This window comes from Dasypus novemcinctus, chromosome 3 (genome assembly GCF_030445035.2).
Source record: "Dasypus novemcinctus isolate mDasNov1 chromosome 3, mDasNov1.1.hap2, whole genome shotgun sequence".
Lineage (NCBI taxonomy): Eukaryota > Metazoa > Chordata > Mammalia > Cingulata > Dasypodidae > Dasypus > Dasypus novemcinctus.
This window is the reverse complement of record NC_080675.1, coordinates 133327322-133349252: the sequence shown is the minus strand read 5'-3', so window position 1 is coordinate 133349252 and position 21931 is coordinate 133327322. Positions and strand designations below refer to the sequence as shown.

The window sequence follows — 21931 nt, the reverse complement described above, 5'->3', positions numbered from 1 at the left end:
TTAGGGTAAAATCTCCATGATGTGTACTAGTGATAGGGAAGGTATGAAACTGAGTGTTTTGAGTATAGTAGTTTTAAATGTTCCAGATGTTTCTTTCAACCAACTCCATACGAGCTATCGATTATTAAAATGTTTCAGCAGTTGAAAAAAAACTAACTATAAAATTAGTTCATAAGAATATTCAAATGTTGAAAAGTTTGGGTATATATTGCTTGCCTTATCAAGAGTGTGTACCTTTCACATTTTTGACACCAATATAAAATATTTTAAAATGTTAATCTGCCTTTATCACAGGCTAGGGCATTGACATGTGATTCAGTAATGTTTAGATGCATGATGATCACAGTAATGGAAATAAATGTGAAAGTATCTTCATATATCATAACCAGATTGTTTTAAATTTCTCCCCAACAGTAATTCAAATTACTATAAATATAATAGTAATAGACTGTTGTATATTGTCTTTGAAAGGTTGTCTATAATTGTTGTGTAGTAAACTATATAATTATTCTAATCATCACTTGCCTAATTTTGGTATAACATCTGTGCAACCTACCACTAATCCAAAGATTTGTAATCTTTGTCTATGTATTTCCAAATAATAAATACATATGGCTCTTTACTATCAAAACAAGGGCATTTCACATTTTAAGTCTACAAATAAATTTTGGAGAATAATTTATTGTTTCTATAAATATGCATTTTATTATTGTATTTTAAACTATTAATTGATCAATTGGTGACATTAGTAGCACTTCAGTATTTCAGTTAACAAAATCTTTTGAGGTAGTTGCTTTTCCTGCCAATTTCTCTAAATACTTGGATCCTTGCCCCAGCCAAGCTACAATTCAGTATTTTATTATCTCAATTGTAATTAGAACTTTAAGGAAATATATCTGCATTTGTATTAAAATATTTTATAATCTTCAAAGAAACAAGAGTTACATTTCTTGCCAATGTCCTGCCTTTAAAGTTTGTCTTCTCTTTTCTGGTTGGGGAAATAATGTTTGGTAACCTTTTTTACTACGTCTGCTTTGCAAAGCTTTGTTTTTAACAATAATATTTCATGCTAAAAGTACTTATTAATTTTAAAAAGAAAACTGTTCACTTGCTGTTCTCTAATTATTATTTTTCATTAAACAGAGTTGATCAAGAACTTAATGGAAAACAAGACGAACCAAAAAATGAACAGTAAGTTTGGCATCTATTCCAAACAAGACTGAAGAATGTGCTGATGAAGCCATGCTCATTTTGCATTTATAATGCATTTATTCATCCTTATTTTTAGGTAACCTGTTACAAAGTTGACTTGATTTTTTTATTAATGGACTTTTGTACAAGGGACTGTTCACTGCTGTATTAGCTTGCAATCTATTGAATTTAGCTCTTTAATAGCTAATTATATTGTAACCATTTTATATTTTATAATGCTAAATATCTGAGAACCACACTTTATATAAAGCAGTTTTTGCATTTGTTTGTTGAATGATGCATCTTCTTCAGTAAAATATTTATGTTCATAAATGATAAAGGAAAGAGATAATATATATTTTTATGTTTTTGAGCAATATTTTTAATGTATACCTGTCTACTGGAAGAATATGCAGGATAATAAGACCATGATTTTGTAAAGTGCATGTGTTTTTGTAAATGGATAAGTACATTTCCGGGTAACTTAGAAAATTAAGTTGCTCATAAGTTAAGGGACAGTTAAACTGGTTCTCTTGAATATCCAAAGATCCTTCTTCTTCATGTATATAATTTGAGTAGTACTATCCTGAAGTTTTTTTTCCTCACTTAGTGTATATTATTCCTCACTTCAGAAGCACAAATACTAATGCATAGCACATTTTTTTCCTTTTTAAGCTTAAAGACAAGTCAAAAAGCCATTTTTGGAACTAGAAAATTTAAGAAGCTAGGAATTAGGGTGTGTGTTTACATATAAATGGAACATTTTATCTTCTGGCCAAAAGTCAGAACTTCATAAAAATCTTACATTTATTCACTAATGTGAAATAAGCTATGTGTCCAGGGTATTACCCCCGAATTGGTGTGAGTATTATAGTTTTGCAGAGTATGTGATAAGTTGTTCACTGTCACTACTTTTTTCTGTAGAAACAAGGGCTGGTTTCTAACTGCTCTCAATGTAGGCACTTTACCAAAATACTTCCCTGTCAGTTACTTATAATTGGTAAGTATTTGACCTAGTCAGATACGGTGTTTTTTTCACATTTCTATTTGTCAGTAGTGTAAATTACATTAACTTTGTAAATCTTAGAACTCAATGTTATAGTGTACTTTTTGCATGACACATTTGACATAAGCATGTAAACTTGTTTAATTTGGTAATTACTTCCACTTCACATTAAAATAAATTGTATTTGTGCCTCCAAACAGAGTTTAGTTATCCACAATATCATCCTAAAATACCAGAATAGACTAATACCATGCCATATACTTATATGACTTGTATATATTTGGTAAAATTAGTACCCTCCAGATTGGGAGGTCACACTACTCTCTTGACAATCCTATAAGGTATTTTTACAAAAGAATGACTTAGAGTAACAACTGAAGTGGATGTGAGCTAAGTTTTTTAAACTGTGCCGAGCCTGGCACAACTGCCTTGTTTAGCATAGAGTTCCTATTAAAATGGGAGTTTTCCTTTACTCTTTGTCCTCTCAATCATGAACTTGGTCTGCTAACTTATAACCACTCACCAGAGATAGTGGGGGATTCCCAGGATGAGAAATTCCTCAGCAGCCTCCTGATGTAATGTGGATCCAGCAGCTATAGGTAGATCGTAAACTAATGTCATTATAGTGAATAAAGCCAAAACCATTATTGATTGCTCGAATCTTAGGAACACTTTGTGTTGAAGAAATAAACTAACAATAACAACTTAGGCATTCCTTCTTAATTCACTGTATGAAGATTATGAATAAAGGATCATACTGAATTTAATTAAGATTAGATTCTTTATGTATAGAGCATATTAAGTAATATTTCATCTATTAGGACTTTATCTTGCTCAAAGTGGGCTGAGCTTTTTAAAAGATAGTTTTTCACCTTTTTAAGTGCTCAGTTCTTCACCAAAGAACAATTCAACTCTATTTGTTTAAAATACACAATAAATACTGACTTTTGCTTCTGCAGTCACTTCTTCTTTAACTGTAGATAAAACATAGTCCAAAAATGAAAAGTCTTTCTAAATATTATGTTTTATGTAGAATTAGCTTACATTCCATTAGAACATTAAAATTCAGGGGGAACAGTGATATTAATATTAACACCTGGGATATACAGAAAGGATATGTTGTGAATCACTAGATTAAAAGGAAATTGCTTCAACCTACACCTTAAAGGAATCTGGTATAGATTGGAAGTGCCCCACAATAAATGTTTCATAACTATCAGATACAAGATCATAACTAGTGTGATAGGGTAAATGAATTTATTAAGTTTGTTGTTTGTACTTTGTTGCTATGTAACTTTCTCTCTAATCATTTAATTTTTTTTTTTTTTGTACTGGGGGCAGAGGACTGAACCCCAGACCTTGTATGTGGGAATCCAGCATTCAAACCCTGAACTGGTTTTTTCATTTGTTTTATTTGCTTGTTGTTTGTTTTTTTGTTTGTTTGTTTTTTGCTTTTAGGAAGCACCAGTGACTGAACCTGGTACATGCCCAACCGCTTGAGCCCAACCGCTTGAGTCACATCTGCTCCCTTAATTTTAATTTTCTAATGCTGATTAATATAAAAGTACATGTGTAATTGTATTATTTTACTTTCCCATTGGTATCATGGGAATCTTAACTGGTTTAATTTGATGCGTCTGTAGCTATTTTTTATTATACTTGGGATCCGAGTGCCCCTCTTTACTTAAAACTTTTTCATATGAATTATGAAATAATTTGATTCTTTGTTCTGCTTGATCATATTCTAAGTAGCACCAAGGAAAGATGCTATATTGTCCCTCTGTTTAAGCTTAATAGTCTTTAACTCAGAAGGTGGTATCAAGAAATATGATTCTAAATAGGGCTTGGCAGGACAGTTGAAAAGGAAGATAGCAAAACCAGGAAGAGAAAGAAAACTATTAAGGGGTAAAGAGTTAGCCATTATGTGTAGTACCATGTGTCCCTGTTAAGAGTAGTGTGTGTGTGGTAGCTGGTGCTACAGTATCCTGCAGGAAAACTTGCAGCCTGCACACAGAATATTGAATAAGGAATATGTGGAGCAACAAGAAAAAAGACATAATATCTATGATGAGAGTTCATATTTTCCTCCTCTTTGTCTCATACAGAAGCAAGTTTGAACAGAGAGGGCAGCAATTACAGCACTTAGATTAAAGAGTGGGTTATTTTTCATATTCTGTGGTTGGTGAACATTAATGTAGTCTTCCAAAATGGACATCACTGTTCAGTACACTGCACTGAATACTGAAATCTGCTGATTAACAAGTATTTATTTATACCTACAATTTCTTCATCTGCAATTCCAGAAATTTTAAAAGGTAAAGGATGTGCTTTTTGATAAAGACTTCTTTTAAATGAATATATAGCATTACTGTTGGACTGTTTTTATGTGAGTGCTCAGGGAATTTGAGAGTATTTGATGTAATGCAGAAGTGGCCTCTTAGAGTTCCTCAACTGATAGTTAAATTAGCGTTGGGGTATATTGGGTAGAGCAAGCCAGTTTCTTGTCAGTTGGAGAAAAACTTGCATGGGAAAGAAAACCAACTGATGAGGGAAGTAGAGAGACAGGGTTATCTATTCAGTGTTCCAAACTAGTTGAGAAGAATTGCCTGGGGAGTCCTTTACCTCCTTTCCCCTTCCCCAGATTCTGTATGAATTATAATCAAATCAGTGATCAGGCCCAGGAATGTAACTTTCCTTCTAATTCTAAATGGATATTGAAAATAAGAGTAGTGTGGTGAACAGTATAGAGTTTGAACAGAATGTTAGCCTGTTGCAACTACGTATGTGATAGATCTACTTAATTTCTTAGGTTTGAAGAACTGAATAAAAAATGCTATGGGAAGTTCATATAAAGCACTTAAATCAAACATGGATAAAAAGAGTTTAGCGCTTTTAAATTTAATAAAGAATGATATTAAGCTGTTTACTTCTGATTTAAGACATTCTAAAGGAGGTTAAAAATTTTGCATTTTTCAATTTTTATGCATTTTCCCATTCATTTTGGCTAAGGAGCAACTTGGAAAATAACATTGAAAAGTATCAGCTACCCCACTGCACTTTTTATTTACAGACTTTCTGACGTTATATCCCTTAAACCATTGCTTAATTGTTGATTTACATAAACCCAGCTAGTGTTTAGGCCCTTGACTGCATAGCCCTTGGGGTATCATTTACGTAGAACACAATTCAGAGTTTCTTGGACACTTTTGCACTTTGATATATATTTCAAAAATGTTTTTGTAACCACAAGTTCACATGCTGTCATTTAAGAAAATCAATGTACTGTTATCATTTTTACTGCTATTTAAATGAGGTTGCCTAGTCTAGAACTGTCATTTACAGTGTGAGAAATTCAGTTCTGATGGCTGTGTGTGCAAGATGATGATGTAGTCCCTGTAAGAAATACTAGGGTTGATCTTGATTTACTAAGGAGATGTAGTATTTTATTTCCTTTTGACCTGTTAGGAATACAATAATTTGTGTTCTGGTTTGTTGCACATCACATTTTTGCAACGTTAATGAATTAAATAAATTAATTAGAAAATGTTTTTGTCTTATCACATTTTTCTGTTTTCCATTATGCTACAAAATTTTTACACTCAATTAATTATCTTGTAAGCTTTACAAGTAATTTTAGACCTTATTGGTGTTTCTCTTACAGTGTGAGTGCTTCAGAATCTTTTGGGGGATAAAGAGTTCTCCCTGCTTTCATTTAAACATTTTCTCAACTGTAATCAAACTTTGTATTTTCTTGGTTTAGAATTACTTTAATTAGTGCAGAATCCAAAAATGAAATCAGCTGGCAACATGACATATGTGAGAACTTGTTTACAGGATTCCAGTTGGTAGCACTTGTTTTTGCACCCTTAATCACTATTCAGCAACTTAATGGCAAACTGCTGTACACTTTACTGCTGCTTTTAATTCAGAGATAGGATACCATCCCTAACATTTTAAGGAATTTGGCATTATACAAACTCAAAATATATATCAAAATATTTGTCTTGCATAATGTCTTGGCACATTAGACACAACATTTTAAATATAAATTATCCCAAGTTAAAATTTTTCATGAATGACATGTTTAAAGCTTGATGCCTGAGTTAACTGCAGCCCTAGTTTGGCAAAAGAAATAACTGCCAAATTCTTTTCAGACTTTGTCTTCAATTTGAGTATCGCAAGATCTTCAGTAATCCTATCTGAATACACCCCAGGCATAAATTGTGTATCTATCAGTGAAGAATAGTAGTCCCTAAAACTGATAATTCCCTTAAGATTTAGTAAACGGCTTCGTCACCCAGGTCTGAAATCGCAAAGTAAGCCTTTCTACACGCCTCTCCTCTCCAAGTCCCGCCTCGGCTCTTAAATCTAGAGAGGAAAGAGGGAGCTGGGAGTGGAGTGGGCGGGGCTTCCTGGCCCACCGGCGTGGTGTCACTTCCAGGTTCCGCGATCACTTCCGGGTCGTTGGCCTTACCATCCGGTGTCTGCGGCGGCTGAAACGGTGGTCGGGGAAATAGGCACCTTCCGCGCACATTCTGACCTCGCCGTGGCGGAAAGCGCCTTTCTACAGGTACTGGGTGACCTGGGTTGGGTTAGGCGGAAAAGCCGGGCCGACGCTTCCGGCCGCCACCCGGAGCTAGGCCTATCTGGATGGGTCTTCTCCTAGGACGACTTAGAGGGCCCTTTGCCCCGGATGCCCGAGGTTGGCCTGCCACCGACTTTGCTGCGGGCATGCTCCGAGGCCGGTACCCGGGAAGGGAGGTGAGGCAGCGGGAGATTGTATCCTGGGGCGGGAAGCTTGTCCACGGACACCGTGAGGCATCTCACCATAGCTGAACGGATCTAGGAGGAGGTTACTAGCCCAGCATCGTATTTTAGCCACGTAAATGGCTTAAAGCATTCAGATCAGCAGTTCGGGGTTTTGGCCGAATATTGAGGAAGTGCATTCTTAAGTGCCTTGTTCCTGTGCTTCATTGCATAAACTGCAAAATAAGGAGGGAGTAGTGAATTTCTGTGGCTCATATCACATTTAAAAGGTTTGTACGTTTCTCAGGGAATTTTTAAAAATCTATGATCTTTAAAGCGAGTAATTTTAACAAAATGTTCAATTTTGAAAAGCTGTTTTCTAGATAGCTCTTAGACGTTTGTCAAACGGGGCTTAGCAAACTTTGTATTCCTACTTTGTCAAATTCTTCACTCTTGATTGGTACTTATTTTTCCTCTTTACTGTTTTGTCTTCATTTATTTAAGCAAATGTTACTGGATTCCTACGGGCAAAAACCAAAACAGTCAAAAACCTGCCCTCCTGGAGCTTGCATTCTCTTTGTTGAGGCAGAAAATAAATAAAATATATAATGTTTTAGAAGGCGATGGTGCCGCTAAAAAAAATAATAAGTCAGAATAAGGGGGATTGAGAAGTTCCAGATGTGTGGGGGGTGGGGAGAGAGTTGCTATTTTAAACATGATAGTCAGTTTAGGCCTCAATGAATAGGTGCTATTTAAGCAAAGATTGAAGGAATTGATAAGCGTTAGCCAAGTAAATACCTGGGAGAAGAGCATTCCAAGCAGAAAGTAAGACTCTGAGGCAGGAGCACACTGTAATGTTCCAGGAGTAACAAGAAAACCTGTGTGTATGAATAAGGACAAACAAGGGGGCAGATAAATAGTAGATAAGGACAAAAAGGTAATGGGTAGCCAGATCATTATAAAGACTGAATGAAATGGAAGTCAGATAGTGTGTTTGCTCCAATTTCATTTTGTTGATGTGGGAGGAATGGGGTGGGGTGGAGTGGGGGTGGGGTATGTGGGAATCTCATTTTTTAACGTAGCATTTTTTGGGATCTTTGTATCTTCAAAAAAAATACAATTTAAAAATAAATAAATAAAATAGAATTTTCCTAAACATGGGGAGGGGAAAAAGCATTATTACAGTAATCCAAATGACAGATGGTGATAATGGTCCAGGCCAGAGTGATAATGATGAGAAATGGTTGGATGCTGAATAGGTTTTGAAGTTAGAGCTTACAAGATTTGCTAGGGATTGAATGTGGAGTGTGAGATAGAGAAGGGAGTGGAGGATTACTTCAAGGTTTTGCCTAAACCCATAGAAGTACAGAGCTTTCTCAACTGAGATGGGAAAGACTGCCTATGGAGATGTTGGATCTAGGAGCAAGGAGTTCAGGAGAGAAGTCTGTACTATTGTATACATTTGGGAATCATCAACAATGATATTTAAAGCCATGAGACTGAGTGTTATCACTAAGAAATTAGATAGAGAGCTGCTAAGGATCTGTATCCTGTTGCAGCAAGAGTTTAAGAGAGGGGAAAAAAAAAAAAGATGCAAAGAATAGTTCAGGAAGAAGAGGACCAACCAACAAACAACAGTAAAGATGAACCAGTGAGATGAGAAGAAAACCCAAAAAATGTGGTGTCCCAGAGGCTAAGTAAAGTTTCTTTATGAAAGAGGAGGGAGTGACCAGTTGTGTGAAATACTCATGTTTGGTGAGAACTGAAAATTGAGGATTAGCTTTAGCATTACCATTGGTGAACTAGACCATTCGCGTGTTAGAGGCAAAACCCCATTAGTAATTTAAGAAAAAACTGGGAGAAAAGGATTGAGAGACAGTGAGTACAGGCAACCCTTAGGAGTGTTGCTGCTGCAAAGGAGAACTGAGAAATAGGATGGTAGCTGGCAGGGAAAGTGGGTCAAGACTTTTTTTATATTTTTTTAGATGGGAGAAATAGTCTCATATTTGTTTGCTGATGGGAATGATCCATAGAGGGAAAATTTAATGGTGAAGGAGAGAAGAAACAACTGAATTAGCTGATATCCTTGAGTCTACTAGAGGATATAGGACCTAATGCACATTTGGAAGAATTGGATTTAGATAACAGTGTGGATAACTCAACCACAGAGACAGGCAGGTAGGCAGAGTATATGGGGATAGATGTTGGTAGGTGATCCTGATTTTGAGAGTCTGGAAGATTTCATTGCTTCAGTTTTCTCAGTAAAGCAGAAAACTTTTCATTGTATTTCTAGTATTTGATATTAGCACTTTGACATATCTTCAAGTCATTTACTCACTCAACAATTATTTATTGAATACATGCTACATACTAGGCACTGCTCTAGGTGGTAAGTATATACCTGTGAACAAAAGTTCCTTTTGTATATATTTTCGTGGCTAGAGACAGAATAGCCATGTATATGTCAGCTTTAATTATTGGTGTGAATGAAAATAAAGCAGTGTAAGTAAGAAGGGGATCATTCTTTTTCTTGGAGGAGACATCAGTCACAGAAGGCTGATCTGACGAGTTGACGCTTTAGCAGATATCTGAATCAAATGAAGGAGTTAACCATGCGTATACCTGGGAAGAACATTTGCAGCCAAAGGAGCAACCAGTGCAAAACCCTGAAGCAAGAATACACTTGCCATCTTAAAGAGCAGCAAGGGGCCAGTTTGGAGCAGAGTGAGTGAGAGAATGAGTAGAAGATAAGGTCAGAGAGGTAGTAGGGGGACCCAGATCATTTAAGCTCTGCAAAGCATTGGAAGGAGTTTCTTTTTAACTTTGAGATGATATGCTGGGAGGTATTTGGATAGACGGGTGATGTAATTTGACCCGGCACAGCTCACCCAGTACCTGTAGAGAAGGGGCCTGATACATGGGAAGCAGGCACTCAACCACTGAGCTACACCTGCTCCTCTGCCTTCTGTGTCTTTATTCATTCTGTTCTTTCAACCTAGAATGACCTTCCTCCTTTGTTTGGCTAAAGTCTAGCTTTACGAATCAGGAAGATTTTCTGAACCAACTTGCACAGTCCACAGTACCATGTGTATATTTCAAGTTTTCTTTTATACTGAATTAACTTTTTTGTATGTCCTCTACCCTCTTGAGAATATAAACTTCTTAGGACGAATATCTTTATTCATCTCCCTCTACCTGATACTTAGCACAGTGCCATCCTCTTGGTAGGTACTTTATAAATACTGAACTTTAAGAGAACAGGAAAATGAAGAGGAAGGTATGCAAATGTGAGCTGAAGATTTTCTGGATCAGTGGCTTGACAGTAAGTAGAAAAGATGGTGCATGGTAAATTCTAGATTAGGGCAGAAGGCGGAATTTTGAAAGAAATGGTAAAGATGTATGTTTTTATAAATACAACATTTAATAACCTATAAAGGAGTATAAATGCCGATGTTAAAATCACAGAAAAAAAACTAGAAAAATTATTTTAAACTATTCCTTCTAATTCTAAAATTGTTATATAGTAATTTGCAATTACTAAGCATTAGAATATGCATTAGACTATGAGGGTAGACTATGTTACTCACATAATTTATAATGCAACATTACAATCTTCTTTTAACACATATTAAGTTTTTAGGACATCAATGCAAACCTGAATAAGAAAAACAGTTTCTTCCTCCAAAGCCATGGCATATCAGTTATACAGAAATACCACTTTGGGCAACAGTCTTCAGGAGAGCCTAGATGAGCTTATACAGGTAAGAGACTAAAAATCAAACATTTTTATTTGGTGGGTCTATAATAATTCTTGCCTTGCCCCAAGTGAAAGATATGAGGTAAAATACCTTGGACTGTTTGACCCAGCAAATCAGTTATCATTGACTGATGAATAATCTCAAATTCCTGTTCATTACACTCTCCTGACTACAGGACATAAAGTATAAGGATGATTGAATGATAGAGTTGAACATATCTAAATCTCCAAAGATTTTTGTTAAACCTAAACATTGAGTTGTTCATTTTCTCCTTCTTATATTTATACAGAAGGCATATTTATGTAGTAAGATAATTTTGTCCAATTAAAAGTCTTTTGAGATTTAAATAGAATTTTGAATTTATATTTCAGTTTTAGGAGAATTAATCTTTTTAATATAAACTCCATCTAAGAATATATTAAATATTTCCATTTGTTTAGATAAGTTTTATGGGGGGCTTCAATAAGATATTAGTTTTGTTTTGTTTTTCTAATAAAGATCCTATGCTTTTTACTTAGAAGAAAATTGGTTCCCTCAAATTATTGAATGCTTCTTTCCAGACCCTATGAAGGAAAGGTAGACAAAATTTTGTTCTGGCTTTGTAACATCACTGCATGTTTCCTTTCCAAAATTATGTTCATGTTAAGATAATGCAAAAATACTTTCAGGCTTCTTGTCAGTTATGGCAAAAGAAAACAAGGAATTCTAGTTTAGAGACACTGGTAAACCTTGGTTAAATTTTAGGGCCTAATTCATACATTTTTATTTAAGTCTTTAATGTTCTTTCCTAAGAGGATTTATGATCTTTACTTTTTTTAGTCTCAACAGATCACCCCCCAACTTGCCCTTCAAGTTCTCCTTCAGTTTGATAAGGCTATAAATTCAGCATTGGCTGTGAGGGTCAGGAACAGAGTCAATTTCAGGGTAAGGATATTTTCCTAAATCTACAAGTCTGCACCAGTGATTGCTACCACTGTGTTTTTTAGGATCAATGCATATTTATTAATCATGATAGGAAAAGGTGGCTATATCAACATTTGGAACTTGTTTTGTAACAACTAAATTATACTTTCAAATGAACTGTGTAACTAAGTTCATCCACTTAGTAGGAGATACATAGTCATTTTTAGATTTTTATTCCATTGTTTCACAAATCAGCCTGTGTATATCTGGCTGCCTTCCCTGAAGTGTTACTGAGATTTCAAACGCCTGAAACATTATCTGCAGGACTGAAGGTAAGTGGCAGAGTAATCCCCAAGGTTATGTTTTGCAAACTCTGGCCTTCACCCATTTCAGGGAAGTGCAAAGTTATTTCTAGAAATAAATTTGATCAGTAGATTCTTAAATTTTTCACAGTTATCTTTCTGGCAAGAATATTTTTTGTGTAACCATATGTAGAAATCTTCCCAATTTGTCATTAGCCTAAAAACCTAATCCTTTAATTCTAAATCGATTCCTGTTAATATATGTAGAAAATTTGATCAGCTACTTATTAGAGTCAGTACAGTGACAAGACCCCAATAGTCTTCTAATTATAGCCTTACTGTAGGTTTCTAGTTTGTATGTATTTAGCTAAATTTAAAGGTAATCTGACATTTGCATTTCTCTTGCTTAGTGTTTTGTAAATTTGTCTCTTTTCCAAAACCTATAAGTAATTCCTTGGTTTTGACCAGGTTTTCCATTCTTGTTTTTGTTTTCCCCCTACTTCTGCCCTAGTTTAGGCTTTCATCACCCATCCCTCTCCCTCTACCCCTCTCTTCACCCCCCAGATTAGGGCAAACTCAAATTTTTCTCCTTCAGGAGGTCCCAGGGATTGAATTTAGGACCTTATACATGGGAAGCATGCATTCAACCACTGAGCTACATCTGTTCCCCAATAAGAATTGTTTTTTGTTTTTAGGAGAACTGGGGATTGAGTCTGGGACCTTGTACATGGGAAGCAGGGGCTCAACTACTTAAGCTACATCCACTCCCATTAAAGTGATTTGGTTTTGGGTCTAGGGGGGTTTTTTGTTTTGTTTTGTTTTGTTTTTGAGGTGCCAGGGCTGGGATTGAACCAGAGACCCCGTAAATGGGAAGCTGGTGCTCAACCACTGAGCTACCTCAGCTCCCTGAGTTGGTTTTTTCATTTGTTTGCTTGTTTGCTTTTTTTTTTAGGAGGCACTGGGAACCAAACTTGGGACCTACCATGTGAGAAGCAGGCACTCAACCACTTGAGCTACATCCACTCCCCTCAATCAATTTTAATTCCAGAATATTTGCAGATAGGTTTCTTTTTAGCTTGGTGGGGCATATGACAAAGAGAAAAGAGATAGTACATTGATAATATTTAATTTTTAAAGCCATATACTTCTGATTTATAATAAATTTTACTGACTTAGCAATAAGATTATTAAGGATCCATTGAAAGAATAAAATAATCTTAGAATGTTAAATTTTTTAAAAATCCTTATATGAATTCCATATGAGATTATTTAATAGAAAGTTATGGGGGGGGGAATCCCCTCATAGGAAAGTAAAGGTTTTAATAATTTATGTATTGAAATTTATTGGAAATAAAGTTAAAATCTATAAGAGCCTGGAATTAATTTTAGAGAAAAACTTTCAGATTGAACTAGTATATATAACTAGGTTTTTAAAGCACCATGAGCTTTTGAGAAAATGTGTGCCTGTATATAAAATACAATAATAATAAGTAAACATTACTAGTACTCATCATAATACAATAATTAACAAAGCATTAAAAAATTATTGAACAAGAAGAATAGTCCTAGCAACTTCGATAATTTCCTTTTGTCTATTTGTGTTTCTACAATCAACATGTATTATTTATTTAATATTTTAAGCCATCTTTTTAGAAAAAGATTGTCCAGTTGCTGTTTGGGGGAGTGGATGTGGTTCAAGTTTTTGAGCGCCCACCTCCCATGTGGGAGTCCCAGATTAGGTTCCTGGTGCCCCCTGAAAACAAACAACAAGTAAAATAAATGAAGAAACCAACTCAAGGAAGCCGATGTGGCTCAGTGGTTGGGCACGGGCTTCCCACATGCAGGGTCCCAAATTCAATCCCCAGTCCCTGGAACCTGGAAAAAAAAATTGCTATTTGGCCAAAACCAAATATTAACATATAAAAGGAACTTTCCGAATATAAAAACTAAATCTAGGGAAGCAGACATGACTCAGCTGATACAACATCCACCTACCATATGGAGGGTCCAGGGTTTGATCCCAGGGCCTCCTGACCTGTGTGGTGAGCTGGCCCATGCGCAGTTCTGCCACACGTGCAAGGTGTGCACCCTGCAAGGAGCCGCCCTATGTGGGGCCACACACACAGAGAGCTGACACAGCAAGATGACGTGACAAAAAAGACGCAATTTCCCAGTGCCACCGGATAATGCAAGTGAATGCAGAAGAACACACAGCGAATGTACACAGAGAGCAGACAGTGGGGAGGAAGGGAAGAGAAATAAATAAAAATAAACCTTTAAAAAAATGAAATTTTAGATTTATGCGTGGCATGGCACTCTTTGTGCGCAGCACAAAGTTAAATACAGTAAAGATTTTTTTATTTTATTTTTTATTTCTCTCCCCTTCCCCCCCTCACCCCAGTTGTCTGTTCTCTGTGTCTATTTGCTGCATCTTCTTTGTCCACCTCTGTTGTTGTCAGCGGCATGGGAATCTGTTTCTTTTTGTTGCATCATCTTGTGTCAGCTCTCCGTGTGTGCAGCACCATTCCTGGGCAGGCTGCACTTTCTTCCGCACTGGGCAGCTCTTCTTATGGGGCCGCACTCCTTGCACGTAGGGCTCCCCTACGTGGGGGCACCCCTTTGTGGCAGGGCACTCCTTGTGTGCATCAGTACTGCGCATGGGCCAGCTCCACACGGGTCAGGGAAGCCCGGGGTTTGAACCGCGGACCTCCCATGTGGTAGATGGACGCCCTAACCACTGGGCCAAGTCTGCCGCCCCAGTGAAGATTATTTTATTCCATGTTAGGGATTGTAGATCAAACATTTCTAGATAGATTAGATTTATATTTTTATCTAATCTCTTACCTTTGTGATTAAATTCTTTAAAACATTTGTTAGCTCAAAAGTTATCTGGGGAGCAGGTGTAGCTTAGTGATTGAGCGCCCACTCTTCATATACAAGGTCCCGGGTTCAATCCGCAGTAACACCTTTTTATTTTTTTAATGGTACCAGTCCAGGAAATGTGCCTGAGCCATGTCAGCTCCCCTGAGTTGGTGTTTTCTTCATTTGTTTGCTAGTTTTTTGTTTGTTTTTACAAGGCACCAGGCACCAAACCCAGGATTCCCAATGTGGGAAGCAGGTGCTCAGCTGCCTGAGCTATATCTGCTCCCTTAATGTACTCTTAGTTATATTCATCATCTATTTGTTTCTTAAATCTAAACGTTGAAAAGCATTTAATAACTGTTTTATGTATAAAATTAATAGCTTTCACAGTCAACTTTTATGTCACTTTGATTTTGCAATTATAAATAAATGGGCTATATACATATACTCCACCAATTAATAGAATTACAACCTATAGGCATATAAGTAGATTTTTCATTCTCAGCCACATCTGAAATGCTTTATTTGTATTTGGAAATGAATGTTCGGGTGCTAATCCTAAATTATTGACACAGCTATCACCAATCTGATAAGACAGTAAACTACCCAACCACGGGATCATTAATTACACACAAGTTCAGGAATGCCAGAATTGAACATTGATGTTGGCAATTAACTGTTTAGCTTCCAAAGACTTATATGTCAGTCAAGGAATTGATCTAACTTTTTAATGTATTTTTTTTACATTTACAGTTCTCTGTCCTTTTTTCCACTTAACATTATATCCTGGATGGTTTTCCATACATTAATCTTTCACCATCCCACTGAAACTGCTCCTGCCAAGTTATTCATTCCCCTAGCTAATGCATAATTTCTGCATTAGATTGTTGATTATTCCTTCTATTTTTGCTATGCAGTCTTCCCTTGGAACCATACTATCCTAGCTTTTTTCCTGTTCTCTGGCCTCTTCTTCTCAGGCTCCTTTGTAGTTGTCTTCCATATCTGCCTGTCATTTAATTTTTGGTATTCCTTAGGGTTATGTGGGACCTCTATATCCTTTCCTTGACAGATGTCATCCACCTCATGGCTTTATTTTATTTTTTAAGATTTTATTTATTTCTCCCCACCCCCTCATTGTTTTCACTAGCTGTGTCTATTAGTCTAGCTGTGTCTGTTAGTTTAGGAGGCACCATGAATTGAACTCAGGACCTCTGAGATGAAAGGGAGGCTCCTAATTATTTGAGCCACGCCCCCCCCCCCCCCTGCCTTGCTGTTTCTCTTATTGTGTCTTTCTTCTTGTGTCTCTTGTTGCATCATCTTGTTGTGTCAGGTTGCCACATCTGCCCATCACAGTCAGCTCACTGTCTTGCTTATCCTCTTTAGGAGACACCAGGAACCTTCACTGCTTGCTTTGTTTTGTCTTTCATTATGTTTTTCTTCTTATGTCTCTTGTTGCATCAGCTTGCTGTGCCTGCCCATCACACCACCTTCCTGTCATCTTTAGGGAGGCACCAGGAACCAAACTGGAGGCCTCCCATGTGGTAGGCAGGAGCTCAGTCTCTAGAGCCATATCCACTTCCCCAACCCATGCCATTAAAGGTGATAAACTCATGCTCCTGCATTCTCCTACATTCCAATTACTTATTGGATATATCTAAAACTCAGCAAGTTCCAAATTTAATTTCCCTCTCAACCAGCTTTTTTCTGTGAATGCATTGTTCCTCAAGCCAAACACTTGGGAAGGACCTTAGATTTCTCTCTCCCCACCCAACCATATCTAGTAAGTTGTCAGGTCTTGTCAGTACCATCTCTTGAAATCTCTCTACCTCTTTTGATTCCTTTGCTTCTCCTGTAGAAAGGCCCCTTTCCCTCTGGTTAAGCCGACTAAGAGGCACCACCTTCTTCAGCTGATCTCCCTACTCTCCAAGTCTATATCCTTTCTAATCCATTTTTCCTGCTATCACCAGAAATCCATATCTGATCATGTGACTCTCCCTGACTTTCCTCCTCAAACTCTTGCATTGACCTCCCAGTACCCTTGAGAAAGGATTTCCTAGCATGTCGCTGTTCTCCTTCACTTTAGGGCCTCCTTACACATTCTGTTCTCTGGGACTTAGTACCTCACTCCTGCTGTTTCTCTTCCTTTCCACTGTCCCACTTCTGCTAGCTCTTACTTATTTTTCAGGACTGAACTTAAGCTTCACTGTGTAGAGATGCCTTCTCTGCCCTATCTATGTCCTTCATATCCTTGCCTGCCCCTGCTACTCTCCTATTACACCTAGTAACTTACACTTTCATAGGACTGTTACACAGTGTATTTATTTGTGTTACTGATCTCCTTCGCTAAACTAAAGTCGTTGATGATAAGAGACTATATTTGTATTTCTCACCATTGTATACTAAGAGCCTAGCATATAGTAAGTGTTCATATTTGTAATTCATTAACCAGTTTATTCATGGCCATCATAGTTGCCTTAATGATTCTCACTTTATAGAACATTTAGACTGAATCCAAATTTTGCTACTTACAAAAGTATTTTTTAAGTATATTTTGGTGCTTAATGTCTTTTTCTGAATTGAGGTTTTTTTAAAAAAACTTTTTACTAAGAAGAATGTAGCATGGAACAGTGTATGCTATAGTCTTTGTGACTGGTATCAGTAATGCATTTGAGTCAAATCACAGAAACAAAATTACTTTAGTGTTTCTAGGAAATCCCTGCTTTTGTACAAAAGTCAGAATTAACATGCACAATAAAATATGTAGCTCTTAAAAAGTGCTTGTATAAGAAATTCACAATCTAGCCACACGAGGGCAGTAGAAATACAAATTCAAGTTTCCATTCAGCTTTTCTTCAGGCTTCTGGTGTAGTTTGCAAACTCTTACAGTGCTGAAAATAGCTTGCTACTATTCTTTTTAACTCTTCCTGTAGCAAATTTATATAGGATTTTTAAAAAGTAGGTGATATGATTAAAATTAAGGAAAATCTTAAGCTAGCTAAGCTTCACATAAAAATAATGTATTGTTTTAAAAATTATGTACTTCCAAGCTAAGTTCTCTTTCTTAAATTGCTTTGGAAAGAAATGTGAGGGGGAAAACGGCTCTTCATGATATGTCTAAATGTTTTGTTTTAAAGGGCTCTCTAAATACATACAGATTCTGCGATAATGTGTGGACTTTTGTATTGAATGATGTTGAATTCAGAGAGGTGACAGAGCTTATTAAAGTGGATAAAGTGAAAATTGTAGCCTGTGATGGTAAAAGTAAGTGTTTACCTAATTACTGTGAAAATCAAGCTACTTGAAATCTTGTTTTTAATACATCTTTATCTGTCTGAAAAGACTAAGGGGCAGAAATGGCCAACTGATCTACCTGACTTCTATTTCACCTAGATTCTGAATTTCAGATCTTAATAAGCTTTTTCTTACCTTGTTTCAAAATAAGTGTCTATTAACCCTTTCATACCATCTTTTTCTTTAAGAAAGTGTTGATTTATTTGACAGCTTATCCTGTAGTTTCTGTGTTCCTGGATACCTATACATTTTATAGTTTAATAAAAGCAGACTTTAAGTAACCATAAGAACCTTGTTAGTCATAATGGTAAATACTTATTCCTCTAATCTGTTAGGTATTCTCCATCGCAAACCTAGGGACTTATTCAGGTACTTAAGTGTTTTAAAAGTTATGCTTCTCTGCTTTCTGTTACATAATTAGTTATTTCCTTTTTGCTAATTATATTTTAAATATATGCTTATCTTTATTATCTTTTCATGGTCAAGGCAGCTAGGCTTGAAATTAAAAAGTGAAAATTCTCCAGAAAGAAGAATTTTGAAAACAAAAGAGAAATGTAGCCTCCATTTCTCAGGCTATGGGTTAGATTTTTTTGTATTATATATTTTTGTTTTCAAAAGAAATATCTAAATCATTGAAGAAATGTAGAAAATACAAAAAATAATCTGTAGTACCACTTGGAGATAACGTCACTTTTAGTATTTTATTGTATGACCTTTCATGTATATATTTTTATAGTAAGATATATCTATGTGTATACACATTTGTAAATACACTATTTTTCACACGTGTCATTAACTTAAATATGATTTTTAATGGCTGCCTAAAATTGTAGCTTCAGTCCCTTTTTTTTTTAGAAATAACCTCTACCAAATGTCAGAAAGTCTTGGAAAAACTAGCAACATTATTACAATGCATTCCTTTCAGAAGGTTAATTAGGAATAATCACTCTTAGAACTTTAGGCATAGTGATTAGAGCTTTTTGTCATTGCAGCAAGGAACAGTGTTATTTTATAATTTTTAATTCCCATGAAGATGATGCTAAGAATTCCTGGATCACAAGATAACAATTCTATATTTGAGATGATGTATAATACTTTTCATGTATTTTTCTTATAGTTTAGGCTAATAACATCCTCATAATTCTTACGTTCTTTTCAGTTTTTAGTAGACTACAAAATTTGGGCATTAATTTTTAACTCCTGGGTGTTTATCAAAGATGAATTAATGATGTAGACCAGTACTATCTTATAGAACTTTCTGTAATGATGGAAATGTTGTTTGTACTTTCCAGTAACCCCATGTCACAATTGAATACTTGAGATGTGGTTAGTGCAACTGAAAGGTTGAATGTGTTTTTCTTTTAATTACTTTAGTTAATTAATTTAAATAGCCACATGTGGCTACCATATTGGACAGCACAAATGTAGACTAGAGTGTCGGTTTCATTCATTGGAAGCATAGCTAAGGACCAAAGTGGGTTAGAAAGCCTTTGAGCCACCTGAATAAAATTAGGGAGGCTATGGATCATTATGTATTTTATTTATAGCTTCTCTGTGGTAGTTCTTAGAGTGTGTTATCCTCACTTAAAGGTGCAAAATTATGTTTTTTTCCCAAACTTAAGTGGATGAGAAATAGCAAATCAGCCTTACCTATTGCAGTGGCTCCATTCTTCTCCTCTTACAACATAGTATGGTTATCGATTTTCTAAGAAAACGTTCTTGAGAACTCAAGAAAAGCTTAGATTGTGTACCATGTACTTTATATCAATAGACAAGAATGCCATCTCAGAAAATTAAAATACAAATGATTTGGCATCTACAAGTAGAAGTAAATTTGAATATTTAGAGAATACCGTTGCTCAGTGATTCCAGATAAATTTGCCGCTGCTTTAAAGTAAGACTATTTTATTCTAAAAGTCAATTTTCTGGAATAAAGTTGTGTTTCTAATATAGAAGCAGAGAAAAAGTGATAAGCACTACAATTTTTATCTGTTTCATACCAGGATATTTCTTTAAATGCAGTTCTCTTCTAATTATAAAAAATGTGGTTATATAGCAGTTATATGAACAAAATGTAATAGAACTGGGTTTTTCTCTAACATAGATATGGAGAACTTAGCGGTCTTTTTGCCTCTGTCCTGAAAGGAAAGTTATATCTATGAGTTCTCCAGTTATTTCTATAGTCAGCCTCCCTTTTCACCATTGCCTCCTCTTCTTCCCCACCCCTCAAACCATTACTACTTTAGTTCCTATTTTATTTTTTAAAAGATATTCTTAAAATATTTAAATTTAAAATTATGTTGCTCCTTGAATTTAATCTTTCTCTCTGTATTCTAGATACTGGCTCTAATACTACGGAATGAACAGGAAAAAAAAATGGGCTTTTTTATGCATCTTCTGTTATTATTCACCGCTTTTTGAAGAGAAGCATAGAAGAGACTTTTTTATTTATTCTAGCAATGCAGAAATGACTACACTGTGCTCTACTATCAGAGAATTCCAGTAGAAAGAAGCTTATAACTCTGTAGTCCTTAATTACCTTTATTATACAGCATGGAGAAACATAACTTTTTTTTAATGACAAATCAAAAGTTGTTGCCTTCTAAAAACATTCTTTAATAAACTCCTTTTAAAACAATGTGGCCCTCTTTAGTGGGAATGGGTGTAGCTCAGTGGTTGAGCACCTGCCCCTCACGTATTAGGTCCCGGGTTCAATCTCCAGTACCTCCATCCTAAAAAAATAAAATGCTCCGTTTTAAAAAAAAAAAAAAGGATGCCTGTGTGGCTCCGTGGTTGAGTGCCAGCTTCCCACATATGAGGTCCTGGATTCAATCCCTGGCCCTGGTACCTCAAAAATAAAGAGGAGAAGAGAAGAAAAACTCAATGCGAGTAATAACAAGTAGTGCTATTAAGCTAGCACTATGAAGATGTTAGATAAGCATGTTGAAAGAGCACCATGTTCTTTGCAGAAGAATTCAAAAATGCATTTCTTTCAGTAAAGTCATATTTCATCATTTGAAACTTTTGTTGAAAGCATCAGCAGGGGCAAAAGCAAATTATGGATGGAATGTTATTTATAAAATCTCTTTTTTAAAAGTTCAAAACCAGGAGCAATCATTGGTATGAAAAGCCTATTAACTATAATTCAGTGAGAAGTTAGACAATCTTTAGATAATGCCTATAGTCAAAAGAAAAAACCTATTCCCAACAATATAAAATAGTCTCCACATGACATGTAATTTATTTCTTCAATTGACTATGTTGGTCAAGTTTCATAGATTTTTAAATGACCTACATCTTATCATTTATTAAACTTTTACTTAAAAGTCCTACTAAATATATGACCTTTGTTCTCATGTCTCTTTCCTTCATTTATAAGTCTAGGGATATATAATGAAGAATGTGGCATTTCTAAAATATCTGCAAAGGTAGAATGTCAGTCACCAGGTATTTGATTGTATGGAATTTAGGAGTTACCTATATATGAATCATGTTTATATATGTCTATCATCTAGTGAGATTAGGTTCTTGGCAGCCCCATCCTGTTTACCCCATTTCAACCATAGTTCATTGTGCTTAAGCTACCCCATATGGATGAAAGATCACCTTTTTCTCTCTAGTTAGAGAAAAAATGGCTTTTCACAAACCTATTAAAATTATAAATAATTATATTGCACATAGTCCTTTTTCCAAAGAAATATGTTATACAGTTGGTATAGTAATTTTTAAGCACCCAGAGTAATCTACTTGGCAGCATAGAAATGAAATGTTTGTAGGATAATAGACCATATTACTAATTTTATTATGTAAGACACCGTGCTATATACGTTAGATATATTCCTTATTCTCCTGGTTAATCTTCACAATCACCC

At 35.7% G+C, this 21931-nt stretch overlaps 2 protein-coding genes across 6 annotated transcripts in view; both read left to right on the top strand.

Annotated features, from left to right (window-relative positions):
- Nucleotides 1-5743, top strand: part of BNIP2 (BCL2 interacting protein 2) — a 33990-nt gene extending 28247 nt beyond the window's left edge. For both annotated transcript variants that reach the window (XM_004483251.5, XM_012521487.4), the window contains one exon: nucleotides 1144-5743. In XM_004483251.5, the coding sequence (XP_004483308.2) occupies nucleotides 1144-1195 (52 nt within the window). In that variant the 3' untranslated portion in view covers nucleotides 1196-5743. The remainder of the gene's footprint in view (nucleotides 1-1143) is intronic.
- An 89-nt stretch (nucleotides 5744-5832) lies between these two features.
- GTF2A2 (general transcription factor IIA subunit 2) lies at nucleotides 5833-20697 on the top strand. Of its 4 annotated transcripts, XM_058294287.2 has the most exons (6): nucleotides 6641-6767; nucleotides 10172-10265; nucleotides 10577-10704; nucleotides 11521-11625; nucleotides 17903-18029; nucleotides 20397-20697. In XM_058294287.2, exons 3-6 carry the CDS (start codon nucleotides 10633-10635, stop codon nucleotides 20420-20422), a joined length of 330 nt encoding a protein of 109 aa, XP_058150270.1. In that variant the 5' UTR covers nucleotides 6641-6767; nucleotides 10172-10265; nucleotides 10577-10632; the 3' UTR covers nucleotides 20423-20697. The 4 variants fall into 4 exon arrangements, with proteins under 4 accessions (XP_058150269.1, XP_071070327.1, XP_058150270.1 ...); XM_058294286.1 differs by lacking the exon at nucleotides 10172-10265 and having other exon boundaries at nucleotides 5833-6767; XM_071214226.1 differs by lacking the exon at nucleotides 10172-10265 and having other exon boundaries at nucleotides 6638-6767; nucleotides 10584-10704.
- Nucleotides 20698-21931: the final 1234 nt, after the last annotated feature.

Bases quoted from the DNA above. Each gene is read 5' to 3' on its own strand.
- GTF2A2 (XM_058294286.1), top strand. From the start codon at position 10,633: ATGGCATATCAGTTATACAGAAATACCACTTTGGGCAACAGTCTTCAG. The intron at 10,705-11,520 runs GTAAGAGACTAA...TACTTTTTTTAG, and splicing joins GCCTAGATGAGCTTATACAG to TCTCAACAGATCACCCCCCA. The intron at 18,030-20,396 runs GTAAGTGTTTAC...TCTGTATTCTAG, and splicing joins TGTAGCCTGTGATGGTAAAA to ATACTGGCTCTAATACTACG.